This window comes from Muntiacus reevesi, chromosome 8, assembly GCF_963930625.1.
Source record: "Muntiacus reevesi chromosome 8, mMunRee1.1, whole genome shotgun sequence".
Classification (NCBI taxonomy): domain Eukaryota; kingdom Metazoa; phylum Chordata; class Mammalia; order Artiodactyla; family Cervidae; genus Muntiacus; species Muntiacus reevesi.
The window spans coordinates 28,771,803-28,795,026 of NC_089256.1; the positions used below are offsets into that span (position 1 = coordinate 28,771,803).

Consider the following 23,224-nt stretch of genomic DNA (forward strand, 5'->3'; position numbering starts at 1 on the left):
AAAGTCTTCAAAGAATCTAGCTTACTTAGATACTTAACAAAGAAAATAGTGAAAATCATTATGCTACAGCTGGCTTATTTAGAGAAGTTAGTATTAAGAACAGTGGTTTTTTTTTTTTTTAATATACTAAAGCCTTTTTACTTTGTGGATCTCAGTGTTGTCAAGACACTCAGATGGATACATTACATGAACTGTTCTCATTGTAGGTGTTTTGACAGTGTCATGGCAAAGATTATATATTAAAGGGGTGGACTTTCTTAGGAAATGGTTTGATTTGTAGCATTCAAGGAAACATTGGCCTGCAGAAGGAGGCAATATTTGCAGAATCTAGAACAGATAGCATATCTGCTGTGGTGGGAAGAACCTAGAGCTGGGAGTCAGAAAACGAGGCTGTGGCCCAGCTACACCCCTAACTAGGTTTGTTAGAAATCTTCTTTTACTGCTGCTTCAACACCTTGTGCTAGGTGTGTTAACAAGGAATTCAGAAATGCTTACGCTAGTCCTTGCCCTCAGGACCTTATGTTTAGAAAAGGGAGTAAAATGAATATACAAGTAACTGTAATATGGGAGAAGAGAGGGCCAGGAAAAGTGCTGAGGGGTTCCCCTCCTCGGGAAGAGGAAATTTTTGGTGCAGGGGTAGAGTCCACGCCTGACTGTGAACATGGAGGTGGATCTGACAGTTGACATCCAGAGTTAGACATGTTGTACAATTCTGAATTTAAATTTGTTATCTTTGGTACTACGTATATCTATCTCTTAGGATACTGTGTCTCCCTGCCCTCCTACTTTTCCCTTCTCATCATACGTCTGCTTTAGGTATTGTCAGGAGTTAGACTTTCAGATTTCATGCTATTTGTTTTAAAGAGTACATGAAAAGGTTTTGGCCTTGTACTAAAGAGTTACGCATTATGAAATTCAAATACAGTATAAGGAACTGAAAAGCTTACTTGTGTTGTGGTTCTTAGGGGAGGGCACACTCAGATATAGGTGGCTTTATTTTCCGGGGACACTGCTTCATGACTGGGGATGACATGCTTCTTGATAGCCTGGATTGATTGCTCTCAGCTTGCTGCTGCTGGGAATAAAATGCTGTTCTGGGACTGAGCTTACAAAACTTGATGCATGTTTGGATTGCACGGGACAATTCAAAAGGACACAATTCCCTTTCATTGTGCTTTTTCCCTGGTTCTTGTGTTCTGTGCCTAAAATACCCAATCCATCCAGTTGTGACAGCTTCTCTGCTCTCAGTCATAGGGTTGCAAGCCACCAACAAATGACCAGCCCACAGATTTTCAAGTTCACTACCTCTGCCTCTCACACTTACCCCAACATTTTCAATTTTATCTCCTTTCATTTAAAGGAACGATTATATTGGTTAAAAGCTTTTCAAAATCCACTTATCTTATAAATTAAGAGTGGTCAATAACATCACCAGTGCTGTGATAATTGGGAGACCCAAACTCTTTTTGGATCCTGTGTGCATGTCTCCCTGTTGGAATGGCTTAAGCCACGTGAGATTTATCTCAAGATGATAATGCTTTACATATTGTTTTCAAGCAGGAAACGCTAAAATTGGTCTCGACCCTTCCTCTTGCCTTTTACCCTTTATCTAGTTTGTTTCCAAGTCAAGTAAGCTATATTCTTGATCTGCCCTTCCCTGTCCCTCTCTTCTTCCCTAGGCCAGGATCTTAATAACCTTTCCATGATCTCAGTAGTCTCCAACTGGTCTCCATGCCTCTGACCCTCCCACTCCAAACCTTTCTCTCACGCTGCTCCTGCTGACCCTTCTAGAACACCTGTCTGATCCGCTTTAACTATTTTGTGGGAAGCATTTGCTTCCTTTTGCCTGCAGGTTGAGGTCACGGTGTCTGTCTGGGCTCACCAGCGTGCTCCCATCTCCCCTCTGACTGTGCGCCCTCACTTCCTGCCTTGTGCTGTCCCTGCTCACACCCCCGCCTCTTGCTGGTTCATCTCAAGTTCTCTGTTCCCCACAGTCCTCCCTGACCCCTCCTTGGGCTGCTCCCCTTGAAGACTTCGTTACTCTGTCAGCTTTGTTTACACTGCATTTACTGTGGCCTTTAGCACACTGGGCTGTGGTGTTTGCCTGTCTGTGTACTTTGCAGAACATGAGCTTATTGATGGCAGGGACGTTTCTATACATTTCTGTATTCCCAGCACCTAGCATACGTAAAGTTTGGTGTCTAGAAAAAACTCGAGTTGTACTGAGTTGGATTGAAATTTCGTGATTCTTAGTAGTTGGTTTTCTACTGAGTCAGCCAGTTTGCTCTTGGTTTCTAAACTAAACTTGTGTCAAAGCCAAATAAGGAGTAGGACATAGTGGATATTAGTAGTATCTGGGGTGGTTTTCTTTAAGGACTTGGTGTGTCGTACGGCAATATAAGCCTTTCGTTTCCTTACAAAACCATGTGTCTTCTCACAGACAGCCGCTGCACTGTATTAAGGAAACAGGACAGTGGTGACGTGCCAGTAAGTTATTTCATCATTTTCAGTGTTTTATTCTAACTTGTGTCAGCCGAAGGAGGAGAGGGAGGACCCGGTGTTTGTTTACATCCCAGGAGGCACTCTAGAACCAAATCTGGAGGACTTCTGGATAACATGACAATTTTCTTAGGGTAATCCCAGTCTTCCTCTTGGAACAACAGTCAGCACACTTTGCAGCTTAAATTAGACAGTGTCCATAAATGTTCACAACTAATGAATCTTAATCATAGAAATAGGAAAGGAGTTCTTGAGTCATCTGATGGCATAAAAATGAAATGTTACCTTATAATGATTAAAATTATGTTTTGTTCTGAAGGAAAACAAATGGACTTTGAGTGGCTTACAATTGAGCTTAAAAAGTTAAAATAATTCGAGTTGTCTTCCTTAATTAGTTTGTGGCAGTTTTTGAACAGAAATACTTGTTTAATGATTTTTTTAGGATCAAGTTGTCTGTACTTAAAATTTTGTCTTTGTTCAGTCAGATTCTATCTGGCTAACTGGAAGCACAGATGACATAACCCTGTGGGAAGTTAGACGCTGCTTCTAACTTCACTGTTGGTTCCCTGGTGTCTGGCCAAGTGCAGAATGTCTAGTTTGCTTAGTAAAGAAAAGTCATTAAAATATGATAAGCTCATGGCTGCAGTTACTTTGTAGGTCTCATTAATTACTTGAAATGACATAAACCTTGTTGAACATGAGTACCAGCATCTTAAGTTGGAATGATTAATTTTAGTTATATAGCATTAGGTGTCATTTAGTATTTTTCTTATTTTCTATTATAAATCAAAACAGTGGGGCTTAACACACTAAAGTGTTAATTTTTGGTAAACATTTTATGTACTTGAACTTAGGACTAGTCTATGAAAATCAGAATGGTATCTTTATAATGTATGGTAGCTTCATAATACTATTATTTGAGTGTTCAATAATTTTTTTTTTTTTGCTTTTTAGTTTAATTCTACCAAGATAAAAAACAAAGGCAAGAAAAAGAAGCCAAAAGATTCAAAGGTATGGAGTATTTTCTGTATTAATTCTTAATTGAGTTTATAAATAAGAATTAACTAGTTCTTAGGATATTTTGAAGAACTTTGTAGAGAAAGACTTTCTAGGCTCTAAAGATGTTTTGCCAGTTTTCTGCATTTTGAGGAAGTTTAACTTTTAAGTTGTATGTAAGTAATTCTTAATAGAGACTCTTTATTATCCTTTCCATTTTCTAGGTATTTCCTAGTGAAATTGTCGTAATGTAGCACTTTGTATGGCTGTTCCTCAGTGTGGCCAAGGCTGCTTTGAGATCAGGCAGATCTGGGTTCTTAACCTTGGTTCTACCAATTATTATTTTTATTATCTCTGTTACCTTGGGCAAATTGACTTCCCTGTGCCCTTGTGTCATTATCTGTATTACAAGACATGATGCATATTACTATTAATTAATGGAATTGTTACCTAAATATTTAAAGTAAAATTGCTGAGACTTCCCTGGTGGTCTAGTGGTTAAGCCTTCACTTTCCAGTGCCTCGGGTAGGGATTCAATCTCTGGATGGGCAGCTAAGATCCCATATGCCTTGTGGCCAAAAAACACCAGAACATAAACAACAGGAGCCAGTATTATAACAATCAATAAAGACTTAAAAAAAAAAGATAAATACTAACCATCATGACAGAGTCTCAGAATTGATAGACTCCTTCCTTCTGCTCACCTAAAGCTCTGCTTCAAGCCCGTGAGATGACTGGTACATTACTTTTAAGTCTTAAGGTAGGGTCTTAATGGCTATCACACATTTGCAGAATCTAATGGGAGGCAGGGGTTGAAAATTAGGGGTGGATAAGAGTAGCTAATAAGTTCTAATACAACTTTTGTTTTTATCTTTGATTATATGTCTGTAGTTTATCTAAAATGAGAGTTTCCACAGTGATAGTTTAAAAATTTTTGGAGTGTTAGAAACTAACTGTTAGCTTGTGCCTATTTTTGGCTGTTGAAAATTTAATTAATGTTATGTTCCTGCTCACAAGAAAATTTAGGTAAGTCATCAGTCAGTTCAGTTCAGTCGCTCAGTCATGTCTGACTCTTTGCGACCCCATGAATCACAGCACACCAGGCCTCCCTATCCATCACCAAGTCCCAGAGTTTACTCAAACTCATGTCTGTCGAGTTGGCGATGCCATCCAGCCATCTCATCCTCTGTCGTCCCATTCTCCTCCTGCCCCCGATCCCTCCAAGCTCAGGATCTTTTCCAATGAGTCAACTCTTCACATGAGGTGGCCAGAGTATTGGAGTTTCAGCTTCAGCATCAGTCCTTCCAAAGAACACCCAGGACTGATATCCTTTAAGATGGACTGGTTGGATCTCCTTGCAGTCCAAGGGACTCTCAAGAGTCTTCTCCAACACCACAGTTCAAAAGCATCAATTCTTCGGCGCTCAGCTTTCTTCATAGTCCAACTCTCACATCCATACATGACCACTGGAAAAACCATAGCCTTGACTAGACGAACCTTTGTTGGCAAAGTAATGTCTCTGCTTTTTAATATGCTATCTAGGTTGGTCATAAGATAAGTTATATATATTGGCAATTTTTGTGCATAGTTATATAAACATTCATCAGTTTTAGTGGTAAATGTGGAAAATCATTGTCATTTTTGTTTTTTAAACCAGCCTATGTTAGTTGGATCTGGAACACCTTCAGTCACACCAAACAATGAGACTGTCACTTCAGGTGAAGACTATATGTAAGCACAGTCTGAGAATTTTTGCTTTTATTTTAACTTAAAAGGTATATTAATCTGTTGTCCTTTAAACTTGTCTTTTATTTCCCTAACTTCTCTGCCTCAAGACTTGGATCTATTATAACAGCCTTATGTGACCCATTGTGGTTTTATATAGTGTAGGCTGTCGTTGTTAAGAATTGATATAAACTGTTAAAATCAGAGAGTTGAAAACATTCATTTGATAAGGTTGAGAACTTATATGTACAGGATACTGTTGAAAATCCTAGAAAATATTCTTTAAAATGTTCAATGAAGAGAATATCCTATTGATAATTACTAGGAAGATATTTTGGAGGCTGTATGTGATATTATGGTTCAGCCTTAAGTAGCGATTTCCAGTGGATCTGGTTCTTGAAACTGAGTTTTCAAGACACAGGTAGATACAAGAAATAAAACTAGTGAGTAGCAAGTAAGTTTTTTATATCATATTCCTTTATGGACCAAAGACCCACAAACGTTCCCCCCCACGCTTCTTAAATGAGTTGTAGTAACAATTGTTTTGCATATTTTCGTGGACTCTTTGAATGGGGGAATTGTTTTAAGTTTAAATAATAAGAGCCTATATTTTGATAGCACTTATGTACCAGGTGCTGTTTTAAGAGCTTTTTATGTCTATATAAACTCATCTAATCCATTCTTCTTTCTTGGAGATAAATACCGTTACATGCATTTTACACAGAAGGAAACACAGGCATAGTGCAGTTGGCTGTGCCCAAGGACACAAAGCTCATGCACAGCAGAGCCAGAGTTTAAGCCAGCAATCCGGTTTAGAGCCCACACTCAGCACTGCTCCAGCTTTCCAGAGTGCTAGAATCTTATACTCTTTAAAAAACAAAAAAACTTTAAGTACCTTTCACCAGTCTCAATCTCACTTTGACTTAAATTGATCACCATTGTGATAAAACCTTTCATTTTGCTTTTTAACATGTTATAATTAATACAACATTGATTTTTTTTTTCTAAACCAGAAGACTTTAAAGAAATTACTCTTGATAATTATTAATAAAAGAACTTAGTACTCAGGTATCTCTTGACTAAAGTTGTGGAAAATTAACTTTTCTGCATTAAATTCTCTGGTAGTATGTTTTTGCATCCAAAAGTTGAATAGTACATTATCTTTATTCCAATTTAAATGTTATTCTGGGTCACGTAGAAGTTTATTATTCACAAGGAAATCATTTTTTTTTTTTGTTTTATCAGCAAACGCAGTTTAAATTCTGCGGGCCCCTTTGTAGTGCCCGATCACCTTCGGCAGGATGTAGAAGAATTTGAAGCTCTGTATGAACAGCACAGTAATGAGTATATTGTCCGGAATAAGAAGCTGTGGGACATAAACCCAAAACAAAAATGTTCAACTCTGTACGAGTAAGTGTCTTAACGTTCCTACAACTGTTAACGTTGAGGCTGCCAGTAAAAGATCTTAAGTTGTTTTAAATTTGTGTCCCTTTCTATTTATTAAAAGAATCTGTGTTTGGCTCACAAACTCTGGGGAAGAAAAGTATTTGTATGGCTTTGGTCATGTATTACACAAAGTTAATCGAAAATTTTTAACTATTAAAAATTTTTTTAGATCCCTAATGCTTATTAGTTGTCAGTTTGAGCTGCTAATGTAGATTCTTTGTATTTTCAAAACTGTCCTAGGATAGGAATGATAAATGAAACTTCCAGCCATAATCTTTTATCATAAATTCCACAGTATATATTTGACAAGGAATGGTATGATTATTTGCTTTCATTGTCTTTCCGTTGATAGGATGTTGTAGTTTGGTTTCTCCTAAGCCTGGTGACACTTAATGTGGCTTGGTGAAGTATTACCCTTCACTGGGAAGGGATACCAGGATCTGGTGACTACTGCTGAGAGAGCTGTCCAGCTGGGGTGGTAGTACAGATACGGAACCCTGTATCTCCGTGTTCTACTGAAAACTTGACCTCCCAACATTCATCTAGGAAAAGAGAAATAGACTTTTTTCCTTCTAAGAAACTTTGGTCTGAATTACTTTTGGTTTGAAAATGTGAATGTGAAATTAACACCAGGGAACTTCCCTAGTGGTTCAGTAAAGTTAGGACTCTGCAGGGGCACAGGTGTGATCCTTGGTCAGGGACCTAAGATCCCACATGCTGTGTGGCCAAAAAAAAAAAAAAGAAAGAAATTAAAAAGAAGAAGAAAAAGAAGAAAAAAAAACATTAACACTAAAGTCAAATCTGAGGGGGGTAGATAGAGTAATAGAGTTCAGGAAAATCTAAAAAGCATTTGCCCTTTTTTTTTTTTATTAAAAGCTTGGGATTAATAAGTAGTACATGATGCTTTCTTTAGAAAAAGATGATGAGGGGCCGAGATCTGCAGTAGAAAATTAATTTGTAAGTGAAATCCTGGAAAACCCATCACTCATCTGTAATTTGGTTATTTTTTCCATTTTTCTCGGTTGCATTATTCCTCTTCAATTTAGTTATATGCTCTTGGATCCCTCTTCATAGTTTTTCTTCAGAGTTGAAGTGCTGAACAAATCATATTCCCAGAGAACTGGATGACAACCTGGAATCAGCTGTAAAACTATACTGTTATTGTTGTTCAGTCACTCAGTTGTGTCCGACCTTTTGCGACCCCATGGACTATAGCCCGCCAGGCTCATCTGTCCCTGGGGTTCTCCAGGCAAGAGTACTGGAGTGGGTAACCATTTCCTTCTCCAGGGGACCATACTAGTATTTCTTAAAACATGCTAGACTTTGCTTCAAGCATCTAAACTGAAGCTAAACTGTAGTTTTCAGGAGTTTGCTTCTTAAAGACTACATTACCTTTATAAGTGGGAAGAAATTAAGTAACTTTATGAGAAAAAAGTTGATTTGTTTGCGTATTTTGAAATGGAGTTTATATCTTATAATAGGAGAAAGTCGGGAAGTTACAGGAAGTCACACCTCAGAACTTAATTCTTTCTTTGAATTTTCAAAAATAAACATTAATGATGATTGGTTTAAAGATGATATTTTAATTGGCCAATGGGTAAAAGAAATATGAAACTAAACTTTTGTATCTGAAAAGAATGTAGAGTAGAAAGCGTAATATATATGGTGTTAAGAATATTGTGATAACTGCTTTCTTTCTTGACTTAAATATTTCACTTTAAAGTAGGAAGTTGGACTGATTTGTTTTCAGTGACCCCCTTTCTTCTAATGTTTTGTAATACAGATAGTTGAAGTATATGGTATTCTGCATTCAGACAGTATATGGTATTATACGTTGCAGATAGTGTATTTGCAATGCAGGTAGTATGTGGTATTCTGCATTTAGTTTTTCTTAACAGTTCTTTAGTAGTGTTAATTAGTCAAGATTTACTAACCAGTTAAGGTGGAAGGTTTCAAAAAGAAAGTAGAAGATGTGATCCTAGCATGTAGCTTACAGATAGCAGGAGAGTGAAATTGATCATAGGTTGAATCACAGTGTGTTGCAAATAGAAATAACTTTGTGAAATAAGAATCATGTTTTTTCTCCCTGTCAGTTTTTGCCTACCAGAAAGAATATGTGGTTCTTGCTTACTTGTCATGCTTTCTTCCAAGAAAGAGGAAATTGGGTCCTGATCTTTAATCTACTTCTTTTAAAAAAGAGAAATGAATCAAGAGCATGTAGAAAATAGTGGTTTTTCAGAGGAGCACACCTAGAACACTAGGATGGGGATGCTTTCTGAAATATTTTTCCCATTTCTACCCCTTGGCCCCATTGCTGACAGTGACATGCACGGGCACTATGGCAGTCCATCAAGGATCGTTTAAGACACTAATGGTCATCATTCAATTATGAAAATATGCATACACATATTTGCAAATCATATATCTGATAAGGAGCTAATACCCAAAGTGTATGAAGAACAGAGGCAACTCAGTAGCCAAAAAAAAAAAAAGTTCAGTTTAGAAGTGGACAGAAGATTCAAATAAACATTTTCCCAAAGAAGACATATAGATGGCCAGCAGATACATGAAAACATATTACAGAGACTTCCCTGGCAGTCCAGTGATTCTCTGCACTTCTGTTGCAGGAGGCGTGGGTTTGATCCCTGGTCAGGGAGCTAGATTCACATGCTACAAATAAAGATCTCACTTGCCGCAACTAAGACTGGGGGTAGCCAAATAAATAAATATTTTTTAAAAAATCCAAAAGCAAGTATTAAAAATATATATGTATGTATTTTGAATAATTATTTAATCACAGCTTATAAAAATAACTTTATAGTTTTTTTTTTTTCTCTACAAAAAATATCTTTTAAAGGATTATTTTCTGAGGAGTAAACTTAACTTTTGTTTATAGTATCATTGATTACAGTTAGCCTTTCTCAGATTTAATGTGAGTATAATATGTTTGTTGAGGAGGTGTTCAGGTCAGTTAGAAATAGTATTTTGCTTTGCGGAAATTTTTGAGAAATATTTTTTTCAGAAAACCATGTGTAAGTGCTTCCTTATAATAACATATGTAAATTTTTTTGCCTAGCTATTTCTCTCAGTTGTTGGAGGAACATGGTCCCTTGGACATGAATAACAAGATGTTTTCTGAAGAGTATGAGTTCTTCCCAGAAGAAACACGACAGATACTAGAAAAAGCAGGAGGTTTGAAGGCGTTTCTCCTGGGGTGTCCTCGTTTTGTTGTGATTGACAACTGTATTGCGTTGAAGAAAGTCGCGTTACGGCTTAAGAAAAAGAGAAAGAAGAAAAACATTAAGACAAAAGTAGAAGAAATTTCAAAAACAGGAGAGTATTTACGAGTTAAACTACCACTGAATCCAACTGCTAGGGAATTTAAACCAGATGTAATGTCTAAACCAGTATCTGAGGTACCTTCAGCACCAGCTTCCGAGGATGTGAGGCCTCAGCCTGCATCTGCCAATTCTCCCCAATCAGCTCGTGACACTGGGAAGCCAAAACCAGTTTCCGATAATTCTTCCAGATCAGTTTCTGAGGATGAGAAGCCCAAAGGGGTGTCTTCTGATTCTCCCAGGCCAGTTTCTGAGGAGACTGGTCACAAGCCAGTCTCCTCTAATTCTCCCAAACCAGTTCCCGAGGAAGTGAAAGCGACCTATTGGCCTCGACCCCAGCTGGTCACAGGATACTGTACATACCTTCCCTTTCGGGGGTTTGACATCACCCAGACACCACCAGCCTTCATCAGCGTGTTACCGACTTTGCCCCAGTATAGCATTTACACCCCTCTGGCCAGCGTTCCTGCTGAGTATCACCTGCAGAGACCAATACCCGTGGTGCCGTCTTTTGTAGCAAGTGACATAACGGAGCTGCACTTTGAGTCTCATCATTTCAGTGCTGAGAATGCCCCTGGTAGCCAGATGGCCTCCGAAACACAGATCCTTGAGGAATCTTTGGAAACACCGGTGAAGTCAGAGTACAGCTCGGATAGTGCTGATACAGCCCAGAGTGAGGCTAGCAGAAACGATGACCGCTGTGGAGATTCTGCCACGTGGGAAGTAAATCCGGAAAGCACCGATGAAGGAACACATATTCCATGTACACAAGTGGTTGCTGTACAGGTAAGACCACAGTGAGAAAGTCGTCTTAATATCAAAGTTAAATTTTCCTCTTCATTTTTCATTGCCATTATATTTACTAAAATCCTGTAAAATAATGGACTTTATGAACCCTTTTTTAGGGCATGACAGGTAATGCCAGAAGGAATTTTGGAGTGTAGTAAGTAATACCCTCCTTCCTGTCCAAGTTTTGCACCAGTTGGGACATAAAGCAGTAGAATCAGCAGATGGAGCCAAAGCACCACCTTGATAATTAATAAAAGTGCAGTAGGATGATGTGGTTCTTTTCTCTAGAGAGTGTCTGTCCCAAGACTGAAGCCCATGACTTAGCAGCTTCCACCATCGTTCACAGCAGTGCTGGACTAGAAGGCCTTCTAACTTGGGTGCTTGCCCCCAAGACAGTGCAAGGAAGAGGAACAGGAAAAATGTGTTCTCTGCACGGGCAGCTCCCAAGAGAAAGAGAAAAAAGAAAAGAGTCAGGGCTGCACATGCCCAGTTTCTCCTGTCAAACCAGCGGGGGAGTGAGGGAGATACAGGGCAAACCAGATGGAGAGAAACAAGGGATATGAATAAATGTTCCTTCCTAACAGTCTCAAGAATAAGGTTTCTCTGTAGTTAACCTTAATAAGGCATGAATGCATGAAGCCCTTATTGGTTATCCTCCTACTCATTAAGTTTTTTAAAAGCTTTCTAGAAGGCTTTGAAAAATTATGTTGAGTAATAAACCAAAATCATTTTCACTTTCACCAATTCCAAACGATACTCTTTCCTGTTACAAACATTTGTAGAAAGCATAGAATGTTATCTAAACTGACAAAAAAATAAAATCCTTGAAAAAATTACGGACATGTTTCAAAATGTTATCAAATGATGGATTTATTTTACTAGAGCGTTTGAATGTGCTTGTTTTGCCCCAAAGGTGTCTTGGAATATGACACATCAAGAAGTCAATACTGAACCATATGGTCCTTTTGAGTCACAACAGGTGAGTCAGAACTGTATTAAGCTGTTAGAAGGTTTAATTTTCATTACTTTAACTAAATGGGAATGATGAATTTAGAACTATTTTGAAACGAGTTATTCCTTATAAAACATCATAGAATAAGCCTTATTGTTGAGTCACCAAGTCATGTCTGACTCTCGTGTAACCCCATGGCTCCTCTCTCCACGGGATTTCTCAGGCGAGCATACTGGAGTGCCATTTCCTACTCCATGGGATCTTCCCGACTCAGGGATTGAACATGCGTCTCCTGCATTGGCAGGCGGATTCTTACTGCTGATTATTTAAACATGGACTGTATTCATAGGGCCGAACTTTCTGGACGATGAAAACAGCAGACTGGTGTGTGTGGTCAGCTTGGCCGTAGTTCACAGTTCTCTGACAATGAACAGAATTTCAGAACCTCAATTCCCTGCCTTTGTACACTTGGGAAATGCTAACGTGCTGTAAGAGGTGCAGGGGATGGGAAAGGTGGGCCAGGTGTGTGCACCTGGCTTAGATTCCCAAGCCTGGCTGCCGGAGCCCTCGTAGCTGGGCAGAGCAGTTGGCTGTAGCTGAGAGGAGCTGGCAGCATCTGACAGGTGCTCCATTCACAACAACTGTGTGACTGCTGCCCGTCTCAGCAGGATGAAAGGTTTACAAATACATAAATGCTGCTCGTTGCTTGCCAGCATTTCACAGTACAGTATGACTTCTGTTTGCTTTTTTTAAAGCTGTCCAGGAGACAGTTACATAACTGAAAATAATTTCTTGATAATAATTTAAGTCGTCTTTTAAAAATAATCAGCAACCGTCTATTTGAAACGCTATAAAAGTAGGGCCAAAACTAATATGTCCTATTCATATCTAATGCATGCATATTTGCGGTTCTTAGGGCCAGTAGATAGTTCTTGATGTTAATTGTGGAGGATGACAGTCATATCAGACTATTTAATACTGAACCCTTCTAAAACAAATATTCAGAGCTAATTATGGTGCATATTGGAAAGTTTCCTTATGAATTCCAGTAATATGAATAGCTTTTTAAAAAAAAGAGCTGACTTTGCTAAACAATGTAAGGGGTTTTAAATTCTTGAATTATTGTGACATTTTCCTTGTAAATTTTCATCTGCCTTATATCCTCTTGTTTATCTGAAGAGATATTTCAGAACAAGATCAGAAATAGACTTTTAAAACAACTTTGGTAGGTAATTTTGTATCATATTTGTAGGGGGATATTTCACATATTGAAAAGGAGTACCAGGTTTTACAAGAGCAACTTAAGGGAGCATGTGAAAATTATGAACAGAACAATGTCAAGGGCTCAGAAGAAACCAAAGACTTGGAAGAAAAGTTGAAAAGGAACATTGAAGAAAATAAGGTAATCCTGTCTGAAACCTCTTTTTAATAGCACATGGTATCATTCAGAGAATTGTGCTTGTGTAGCCTCAGTTAGCTGAGCTACTGCATTGTTGGCTAAACAAAGGATTCTTTCTCACTGTTGCCTATTTCACATTTTTTTATGACATTAAAGTGACAGTGTTTTTATTTGCAGTGTTTTACAACCTCTACAAGTTGTCATGTAAGAAAAGGGCTGTGATTCTGAATTTTCATTTATCTATAACTTGGTTTCCTTGATTAAAACTATTTCCTGGTAAGTTCCAAGTTAAATTCTTTATAGTGAGAGTAGTCATGTAGCACTAGAGGTTCCACATATGAGGCCTGGAGACTGACTGACTGGGCTCAGATCCAGGCTTAGTTCTACACTGGTTCTGTTCCTGGGCAGACTGGTGTGTGTGGTGTTTGTTTAACATCTCTGCCTTGGTTCTGTAGTTTGGGTAATAATTGCTCCCATTTTATAGGGTTAGATTCTTACTCTTTTTTAATGTTCAGACTTGTTTTATTTACTTTTGGCCACACCAGGTCTTCCTTGCCGCACGTGGGCTTGCTCTGGTAGTGGAGAGCAGGGGCCCCTCTGCGCTGCTGTGTGCCGGCTTTTCGCTGTGTGGCCTCTCGCTGCAGCGCACTGGCTCTAGGCGCAGGCATTGTGGTGCACCAGCTTAGTTGCTCTGCGGCATGTGGAATCGTCCTGGACCAGAGACTGAACCCCCGTTCCCTCCATTAGCAGGTGGATTCTCATCCACTGTACCGCCAGGGAAGTCCTCCTTGTGGTTTTGATTTGCATTTCTCTCATGAAGGGTAGTATTGAGCATCTTTTTATGTGCCTGTTGACCATCCTAATGTTTTCTTTGGAAAAATGTCTATTCAGATCTTCTGCCTATTGTTTAATTAGGTTGTAAAAACTGAAGTCTTTGTACAGAGGTAAAAAGGGTCTGTTAGTCCGTTTAAGAAAGGAAGAATTTGTGCCAGAAGTCTGAGTCATTAGCTGAGGTCGCATATTAAATAGAAGAAAATTAGCTGTGGGACCTTAATCAATAAACATTTGTTGAGTATACCCAGAAGAAAAGGGTTGGTTTGTAGAGGTGACTGTTAAAACACTCCTTAGTCCATGTTTTCACTTGGGATGAGACTGGGGAGATTTGAAAAATTAGAAGGAACCAGCCTTTCTGCTCAGTTGCCCAGTTGAATGAAATCTTCCTGATTAAGAAGAGGGGAAAATGAACAAAAATAAACCCTTTCACAGAGACTCATAGAACGCTAATTTGGATAAGCTACTTGGGGGGCTTAACAAAACAAAACATTTTTGTGAACTTCGTATTGTGTCAGGAAAATTCAGTTTTAATAAACCTGTATGAGAATGCCTGTGTCCACCCAATTAAGTGATGCAGACAGATGCAGACACAACCACTTGATTTGAGGTGGTCATCTGGTGAGTGAGGGCTTCCCTGATAGCTCACTTGGTAAAGAATCTGCCTGCAATGCAGGAGACCCTGGGTCGGGAAAATCCCCTGGAGAAGGGAAAGGCTACCCACTCCAGTATTTTGGCCTGGAGAATTCCATGGACTATAGAGTCCATGGGGTTGCAAAGAGATGGACAAGGCTGAGTGACTTTCACTTTCACATTTCACTTTCTGGTGAGTGAGGCTCCTTTCTTTCTGGTAGAGGCTTGTTCAGCTTTATAAGCTCCTGGTTTGACTGCACTGTATTTGTGCAGTTCATCAAGACTGCTTTGTACACGGGACCAAGAAATGTACAGTAAATGAGCACCCAGGGAGGAGGACTGTGAGTGAGCAGCAGCTTTGACCAGTGGGCTTGGGCTCTTACCCTGCTTCTTAACTTTACTGAGACTCTGAACCTAGTTCCATGGGGTTGTGCTTAAGAGTAGTCAGTCCATTTTTTAAGAAGGGCCATTATTTTGTCCCTCAAACTGCAGACCTGTTAGGTTATTGGACTTTCCATGCAAAATGTGTACCTGTTTGCTTTCAGGATAAATTGTTCACCTGAGTTCCTTAGGTATATATTATACAACCTAAGGAACAGGGAGGCCTGGGATGCTGCAGTCCATGGGGTTGCAAAGAGTCAGATATGACCGAGCGACTAAAATGAACTGAACTTAGAACTGATAGGTCATAACTGGTTGCCGTGTTGCTCAGGGGCATATGTTCTCTCTCTTTTAAAAATTCTTTATTTATTTTTACTATACTGGGTCTTCATTGCTGCACGGGCTTTCTGTAGTTGCAGCAAACGGGGACTACTTTCTAGTTGTGGTACGTGGACTTCTCATCCCAGTGGCTTCTCTTGTTGCGGAACGAGGGCTCCAGTAGTTGTGGTTCCTGAGCTCCAGAGCACAGGCTCATTATTTGTGGCACACAGACCTAGTTGCCTCAAGGTATGTCAGGTCTTCCTGGACCAGGGGTCAAACCAGTGTCCCCTGCATTGCAAGGCGATTCTTAACCACTGGACCACCAGAGAAGCCATCTTTTTTGTTTTATTAAGGTAAAGTTCACATTTATCCTTTATATAAGGTATACAGTTCAGTTGTTTTCAATATATTCACCATGTCATATAATCACCACCACCATCTAATGCCAGAGTTGTTTTCATCACTCCAAAAAGAAGCTGTATTCCCATTAGGCAGTCACTCCCCATCTGTTGAAGGTCATATGTTCTTAAGGTGCTTTAATGAGATTTGCTTATAGCTAAGATGGGTATTTAGTTAGCATTGACTCTTAAAACAGTCAAAATAATTTTGGCCTAGACGAATTAATGGAGTAGAATCTGAAACTTTGTGCTGTTTCAACAGAATCTTGGGTTCCTGCCTACCAAAACTTCCTCAGCCCACATTTGCAGAGAGGTGTGGTCCTATTCAGTCACTGTCCTTGCAAAGTTCAGCTATTTTCTAATGTAACATTTATGGAGCTCGGGTTATGTGCTGTACTCAGTCATAAAGGTTTTAGCTATATTATTTTATTAAATCTGAAAGCACTTTATTGCACTAGTGTTCCGGTATGTAGCATTGTCTCCATTTTGCTGATGAGGAAATGGAGGCTGGACTCACTAAGGTGTCTTGCTCCAAGTCGCACCAGCAGCAAGCAGAACAGGTGGTGAATGTCAGGCTCCAGATCCATTAAAAGAAGGTCTGTTCCACAACCAGTTGAGAAACATTTCCCAGCACTTCGTGAGCAGTGTATCAGTTAACTGATGCCATAGTAATGCTAAGTAAAAACCTCAGTGACATATAACAATAAATATCACATGTGCGACTGCGAGTTAGCCAATCCTAATTGAGCTTGGCTGGACGGCCTCACCTTTGGATCAGCTAGGGCTCTGCTGTTCTTGGCTGTACTTGCTCACGTATTGGGGTCATCTGGCTATAGACCGATCTACAGTGGCCTCAGCAGGGGCAGCTCCATCTGTCCCGTGTGTCTTTCATCTTCCAGCGTGAGTCCAAGGGCAAGCAAGAACCAGCCCTGCTGATAACCCATCAGACAAAGCAAGTCCCATAGCCAGCCAAGGTTCAAGGGGCGGGGAAAGGCTCGCCTCCTGAGTGGAGGGAACTCCAGGGACCCCCGACAGAGACTGTAGATGTGGGGAGGGTGCAGGATGGGCTGTGTGTGCCATCCCTCTGCCACAGCAGGTCAGTGCCGGTAATGCGTGAACACTCAGCAGTCACCTTGGGCTTGAAACCCCCCTGTGGTTGGTGCCTGCTCCATCTCCAGCCTTCTTCTCTGCTGGCTCTCTGCATCGTCCTCTACCCTTAAAGGGTAGTGGAGCTTGTGGTGTGGTTTCTTCACTTCTAAACCTCTTCCCAGCACTGGTCCTTCTGCCTCAAGGGCCTTCTCCATCCCTGTGCCTGGCTCACCCCTTATCCTTTGGGCCCAACTCAGGCATCACTTTGTGGAGGAAGCAGTCACTGACAGAACCTCAGCCTTGGTTAGAGGCCTTTGTTAATGCAGTAGTGATAATGACCACCTCACTGTATTAGACGGTAATTATCATTTTGTTAACATCATTATTGAGATGTAGTTCACATGCCATAAAATTCACCTCTTTAAACTATGTAGTCAGTGTGTCCAGTATAAGCACAGAGTTGTGTAGCCATCTCTGTAATCCATGTTTAGAACGTTTTTATCACCCCAAAAGAAGTCTAATCACTGCCAGTCATTCCCTGTTCTCCTCCCTCCCTCAGCCCTTGGCAACCACTAATTTACTCTGTGGATTTGCCTATTCTGGGTGTTTTATATAAATGGCATATTATACATGGTCTTTTGTGAGCACCTTCTTTCACTTAGCTTAACGTTTTCAAGGTCTACCCATGTACAATGGTCCATGTAACATGAATCAGTGCTTCATTCCTTTTTACTGCTGAATAATATTCCATCATATGCTGTATCACATTTTATTAACCCATTCGTCTGTAAATGAACATTTGAATTCTTTTCATTTTTTGACTGTTACAAGTAACATGAATATCTTGAGTACAAGTTTTTGTGTGAACACATGTTTTCATTTCTTTTGGATGTATACCTAGGAGTGGAAATGCTAGGTAATCTGTTAACTCCATATTTAAGAGTTTGAGAAACTACCAGACTATTCTAAAACAGCTGCACCATTTTATATTCCCACCAGGTGTGTGAGGGATCCAATCTTTCTGTGTTCTCATTAACACTTTCTATCATCCATCTTTTTTATTTTAGCTCTTCTAATGGGTGTAAAGTGGTTTCTCATTGTAGTTTTGATTCATGTTTCCCCAAAGGCTAATGGTGTTGAGCATCTTATATGTGTTTTATGTCTATTTTTATATATTTGGAAAGTGCGAGAAATGTGTTTTAATCCTTTGCCCACTTATTAATTGGATTTTTTGTTTTTTTATATTGAATTAAGAGTCTACACACACACACACACTTATGTATATATGTATTCTAGGTACAAATTTCTTATATACGATTTAGAAATATTTTCTCTCATCTTCCCATATTTGCAGATTTATTTCTCCTGTGCCCCATTCTGTGTACTGTCTTTTCACTTTCTTGATGTCACCATTTGCAACACACAAGTTCTAAGTTTTCAGTGTAGTTCGAGTTTCTCTCATTTTTCTTTTGTTTCTTATGCTTTTGATATCATAGCTGAGAAACCACTGTCAAACCCAAGGTCAGCCATATTTACTCCTATGCGCTATAGAGTTTTACAGTTTTAGCTCCTCCACTTAGGCCTGTGATCCACTTTGAGTTAATTTTTTGTGTATGGTATAGTAATTATCTTTTATGCATATTTCCCCCACCGATCTATGATCCCCCTGAGACTGAGGACTGTTTCTTGGCCATCCTTGGATCTGAGTGTGCAGACTAGGAGCTCTGCCAGTGCTCCCCAACAGTGTGTACTTGGGCCCCTAAAGAACTGAGTTTAGTGAATTGTGTCTCCATATTTCAGCAGCCTACGGAAAGGTCGTCAGGCCTGTATGTTCTGTGATGACTGTTGCTTTATTTACTGCTAGTATGTAGTGGAGGGTAGCACTCATTCTTTCATTTGGCAGATGTTTATATTGGATGCTCAAGTGCCAAGCTCTGTGCTGATCTTCCAGGACTTTTATGTCACACCTCTTCATGAGGCCAGATAGGCATGGTGGTCACCTCCGTCACAGTAGTGACTCAGCAAATTCAAGATCAGCAAGGTTGCAGCAAGGAAAGTGTGAGTTGAACTGTCCCCAGGCTGGAGGAAATGTCACCGAACTGTTGAACCTCTTCTGCCTAAAGACAGTTGGCCTGCACATCTCAAGGCTGCTGAAGTCCAACCTACTCCTGAGGCAGGACTTGAAATTCATGAAGGACCTGGGCTGGTCAGAGGTACATTCACAATGTTGAATCTACCTGCCAGGAACATCCAAAACCCTTGTGTCTAAAGCTGATGAGGGTGGAATGTTCTAAGTTGGTTCCCGTTTTGACTAGAAGCTGTTATTTCCCAGGGAATCTGTGTAGCTTGGCTCCAGGGTACCCTGTCCTCTCTGAAGGAGGAGACCCTGAGTTTCTGTAGCTGAACCCTTGTCCTCAGTGACCTGGCCACATTCTAAGCCTAAGCAGGAAGGTCAGATTATAGGGAACCTGGTCAGAGGTGGGACGTGAAAGGCTCCCTAAAGCAAAAATGAAATTGAGATACCATTAAGCAATCGTTGATACTAGTAGAATTTCAAACTAGAAAATATTAAAGTTTAAACTTCTTTTTTGTTTCTTGTAAATATTGTTCCATTCTGACTCACACAGTAATTGTTAGAAATAGTAGTCCAGAGTGTATTTTATTTATAAATGACTGGCATTTACAGGCATGTGCACAACCTGTCTGCTAACATTGAAGAGATGACCCTTCGAAAAACTGGCATAAAACTTACAGAGAATTCGTAGGTTCAGAAGAAGTTTCAAAAGGCAGCCCTTACTTAAGATAGCTGACAGAGAAGCCTATGTCTCAGGTGATGGTGTACCTGGCCACCCAGAGCCTCAAGATACAGCGTTTCATTTCTCTTTGTCACATGGCCTGAAATTCTAGCAAGTATCTCAGCCCCATGGCCTTTATCACCAAGCAGAGATAACACATTTATATTTTAAAAAGCAAACAAGTATTGGACTTACCAAATAAAACATGCACGCCAACCCCGTGTAGATTAAGCTAAAGAGTGAAGTGTGACTACTTCCAGGCGAGTCGAAGTGGGTCTTTGTAGCACTGTGCTGCCATCAGACGCGCTGGGGGTGAGAGATTGAAAAGGAAGGAGAGGAGAGATGTGGAAGTGTGCCTGGGTGCCTGGCAGGCCCTCGACTGGGGGGGTGCTTAAGTCAGGAGTCCAAACTCGAGGGTGCTGAGGAAGGAAGGGCCCCCAGTGGGTGGAACTGAGTGCCAGAGGGAAGGCGGGAGGCTGTGAAGGTGGACATGAATCTCTCCAAACCTGTCTCAGAGGGTACCCTTCGCTTTCCTCTTTGTCTCTCCAGCATCGCGTGCTCTGCCTCAGCACCCCGGTGGAGATTTATTTCTTCCTCAGTTTAATAGACTCATGGTCTGGGAATGTGCCCTCTTTAACACTGTAGACCTCATTTTGTTCGGCTTACAAATGGAACTGAGAGTTTCTTGGAAGAGAAATGTTGGCTGTTTAACTGATGTTTCTATTATAACTTTCTATGGGGAAAGTGCATTCCAAGTTACAGCCAATGAACTGGTGAATGGACTTTGAAATTGTAGTATGTTAATAGGTGGGAGTTTCCCATGTTGGGAAAGGTTGTTTGGGAAGAAAAACACACCTGACTTTGGTGTGCTAACCTGTGCTAGAGGAGCCTGTTGGCAGATGTGTAAATCAACAAGAGTTAGAAATACGTTACTCCTTTCTCTGTGGTTGTGTTGAAAGGTGGTTATTTGTTATTTCAATTTAGTATTTTATTCCTTGGATGTATAGTCTTTGTCAGACACCTGTAAACTTCTCTGTCCCATCAAAATGATTGCCGGTTCAGAATTACTGAGTTCTTAATATATATTTTATTGTTTACTCAAATTTATTTAAAAATACATATCTAGGTTGATTTCTCTCCTGTGTATCTTCCATAGTCTCCTGTTTTGTTAATAGAATTTTATTTAGTTATTCATCCAAGGTAGAGATTCTGTCACCTTCCGCTTTACATCACATACCCACATGGACACACGGTCTTCTTATCCATCCTAGTCTTCTTAAGGGTCCTTTATTTCTTTTTATCATCTCTTTAGTTAACCTTTGTCATCCTCATTGTCTCTCACCTGGGCTACTGCAGTGAGATTTCATCTTCTTCTAATATAGAGTATTTGACATTAAAGGTTATAATTCCTAATGGGCTGTGAAGTCAGTTTAATGATGCTGACTAAAATTGTTATTAATAATAGAATATAAATATAGGAAAACATCTCAAAAAGTAAGGGCAGTGTTTTTAGCTCTCTGTGGGTGTAGATGCATACATGTATGTATATAATGCTGGGGATCATGATTAAAATTTGTCTGCTGTTGTGGATCACAGTAAGAAAGTATCAGAGAAAGTCAAGAAAATGAGAAAGCTTCTGTTCTGGTCTAACCTTCATGTACCCTCTTACCCCTGATCTACCTCTAGGTCTTTCAGTTATTTTTCTGAAATAAGAATCTCATCATCTCTCAACCCTGCTGAAGGCTTCCTGTTGTCTGCAGGATGAGGTCCACACTTCTCAGCGTTGCTCACAAGGCCCGTGATCATTTTACCCCAAGGTGCCCCAGGCGCCTGAGGTCCTAACATCCACCTTGTACTATTCCATACAGATATGCCTTTCTCTTCTAACCTTCTGCCTCTCCATGCCCACTACTTGGAATTCATTCTCCGTGTGACAGCCCTATCTCTGAAGACAGAGATCAAATGGCACTAGTTTGGAGAGTCCCTTCCTGAGTACCAGAACATCTGCCATGTATCTGCCCGTCCTTGTTTGAGGGCTGAGGCTGTGTGTTGTGTGACTTCATGTCCCAGGCTCGGCTGGGGTAGCGCATACAGCCAGCTCCTGAGTGTGTGTTCCGAGGAACTGTAGTCATTGGTTAAGCTAGTTCACCACCGCAGCACTAGTCTCTCGGGCTCTTTATAAAGAAAAAAAGTAAATCTTCCCATTTATTTAGATACTTTCTAAAATGTTTTTAGATCTCAAAGACAGAGCTAGATTGGTTCCTTGAAGATTTGAACAAGGAAATTAAAAAATGGGAACAGGAGAAAAAAGAAATCCAAGAAAGACTAAAGACACTGAAGAAGAAAATGAAAAAGGTGTTAAATGCCAGAGAAATGTAAGTAACACTTAAAAGACAATGATTTTCATTTGTTTTTAATTTGGGTATATTTTGGGTTATTTTATCCTTTTTGGTATTCAGTTTCAGACTATCAAATAAGGTGAAAATTTTAGACACTTCTCATTTCATTCTGAAGAACATCTGTTGAGAGTTACCTCACCTACAGCTTTTTCTAAACCTCTCATATTTATACATAAATAAAAGTAGAACTTCTGAACACCACCTCTTTCTCTGAACTTTATCTTTGACCCCTTTGTTGTAAAATGAGGGGAGTTGTCTAGATCTACAGTTCTTTCCAGCACCAAGATTCTGTGGTGATCATTTTATTTATTACTTCCACCCTGAATCTTTAAATTAGTAAAATTTGGTCCTATAATACAAAGGATTCAGTAGTATTAATACATTCAGGCCGTTGTCAGATGGGCTAGGTTTGTTTTAAGAATCTCTGCGATCTATTGCTAACCCCTGTTTCCCTAAATAATCGTATGACTCCTCAGCTTAATTGCTACCTACTGTTGAACAGAATACCTGAAGCTTGTTGGCTTAAATTAACTTAATTTTTACTTGATCCGGATCTTGCATTCTGGGCTGTCTTGGCTGGGCCACCCTTCTTCTGGTCTTTTCAATGGTTCCCCCTGTGGCTGCGTTTAGCTGGGAGTTGGCTGAAACATTTTGGCCTCTTTCTCTCTATGCAGTTTCAGGGCTTCTTCCTCTCCACGGGACTTCATGTGATTTTTATCTCCAGCACAGTAGCCATACCTCCTGTGTGGTGGCTAAGAGCTTCCACGAGTACACAGGTGGAAGCTGCCAGGCCCTCTGAAGCTTTAGGCCTGGAACCTTCAGCATCACTTCTGCCACATTTTGTTGTTTCGGGCAAGTTGCAGGCCTGTTCCAGATTGAAGGGCATGAGTAAGGGGAGGCGTGGTTGGGGGCTGCATTGCCCACACTCACTGTTCAGGGCATTTATGTTTTGTCCACTTGCTGTGCCCTGTGATCAGATGAATTTCATTATGAGTATTGCTAACCTTAACCTTTGGACAGTTTTTAGGTAGTCATGTATAAAGCATGATGAAATGGAAAATACTGCATATGTCTATGTAGTTTTGATTTTGCTCAAAGTAGTTTCATTAGAAGAACATATTTATGGAAATGTAAAAAGCTTTTTACCTCTTACTGTTTGAGCAAGTACAGTCTTAATTTTTACTCAAAAATTCTGGAGTATTTATATTTTAATTATTTCATATGTTGAGTTCA

The 23,224-nt window shown here is 40.0% G+C and overlaps 1 protein-coding gene across 14 annotated transcripts in view; it reads left to right on the forward strand.

Annotated features, from left to right (window-relative positions):
- The window catches only part of TTC3 (tetratricopeptide repeat domain 3), a 116,816-nt gene that overhangs the window by 75,465 nt on the left and 18,127 nt on the right, over nt 1-23,224 (forward strand). For all 14 annotated transcript variants that reach the window (XM_065943337.1, XM_065943336.1, XM_065943344.1 and 11 more), the window contains 8 exons: nt 2,441-2,487; nt 3,454-3,510; nt 5,153-5,226; nt 6,466-6,630; nt 9,743-10,790; nt 11,707-11,772; nt 12,998-13,147; nt 21,828-21,967. In XM_065943337.1, coding sequence (XP_065799409.1) covers nt 2,441-2,487; nt 3,454-3,510; nt 5,153-5,226; nt 6,466-6,630; nt 9,743-10,790; nt 11,707-11,772; nt 12,998-13,147; nt 21,828-21,967 — 1,747 coding nt within the window. The remainder of the gene's footprint in view (nt 1-2,440; nt 2,488-3,453; nt 3,511-5,152; nt 5,227-6,465; nt 6,631-9,742; nt 10,791-11,706; nt 11,773-12,997; nt 13,148-21,827; nt 21,968-23,224) is intronic.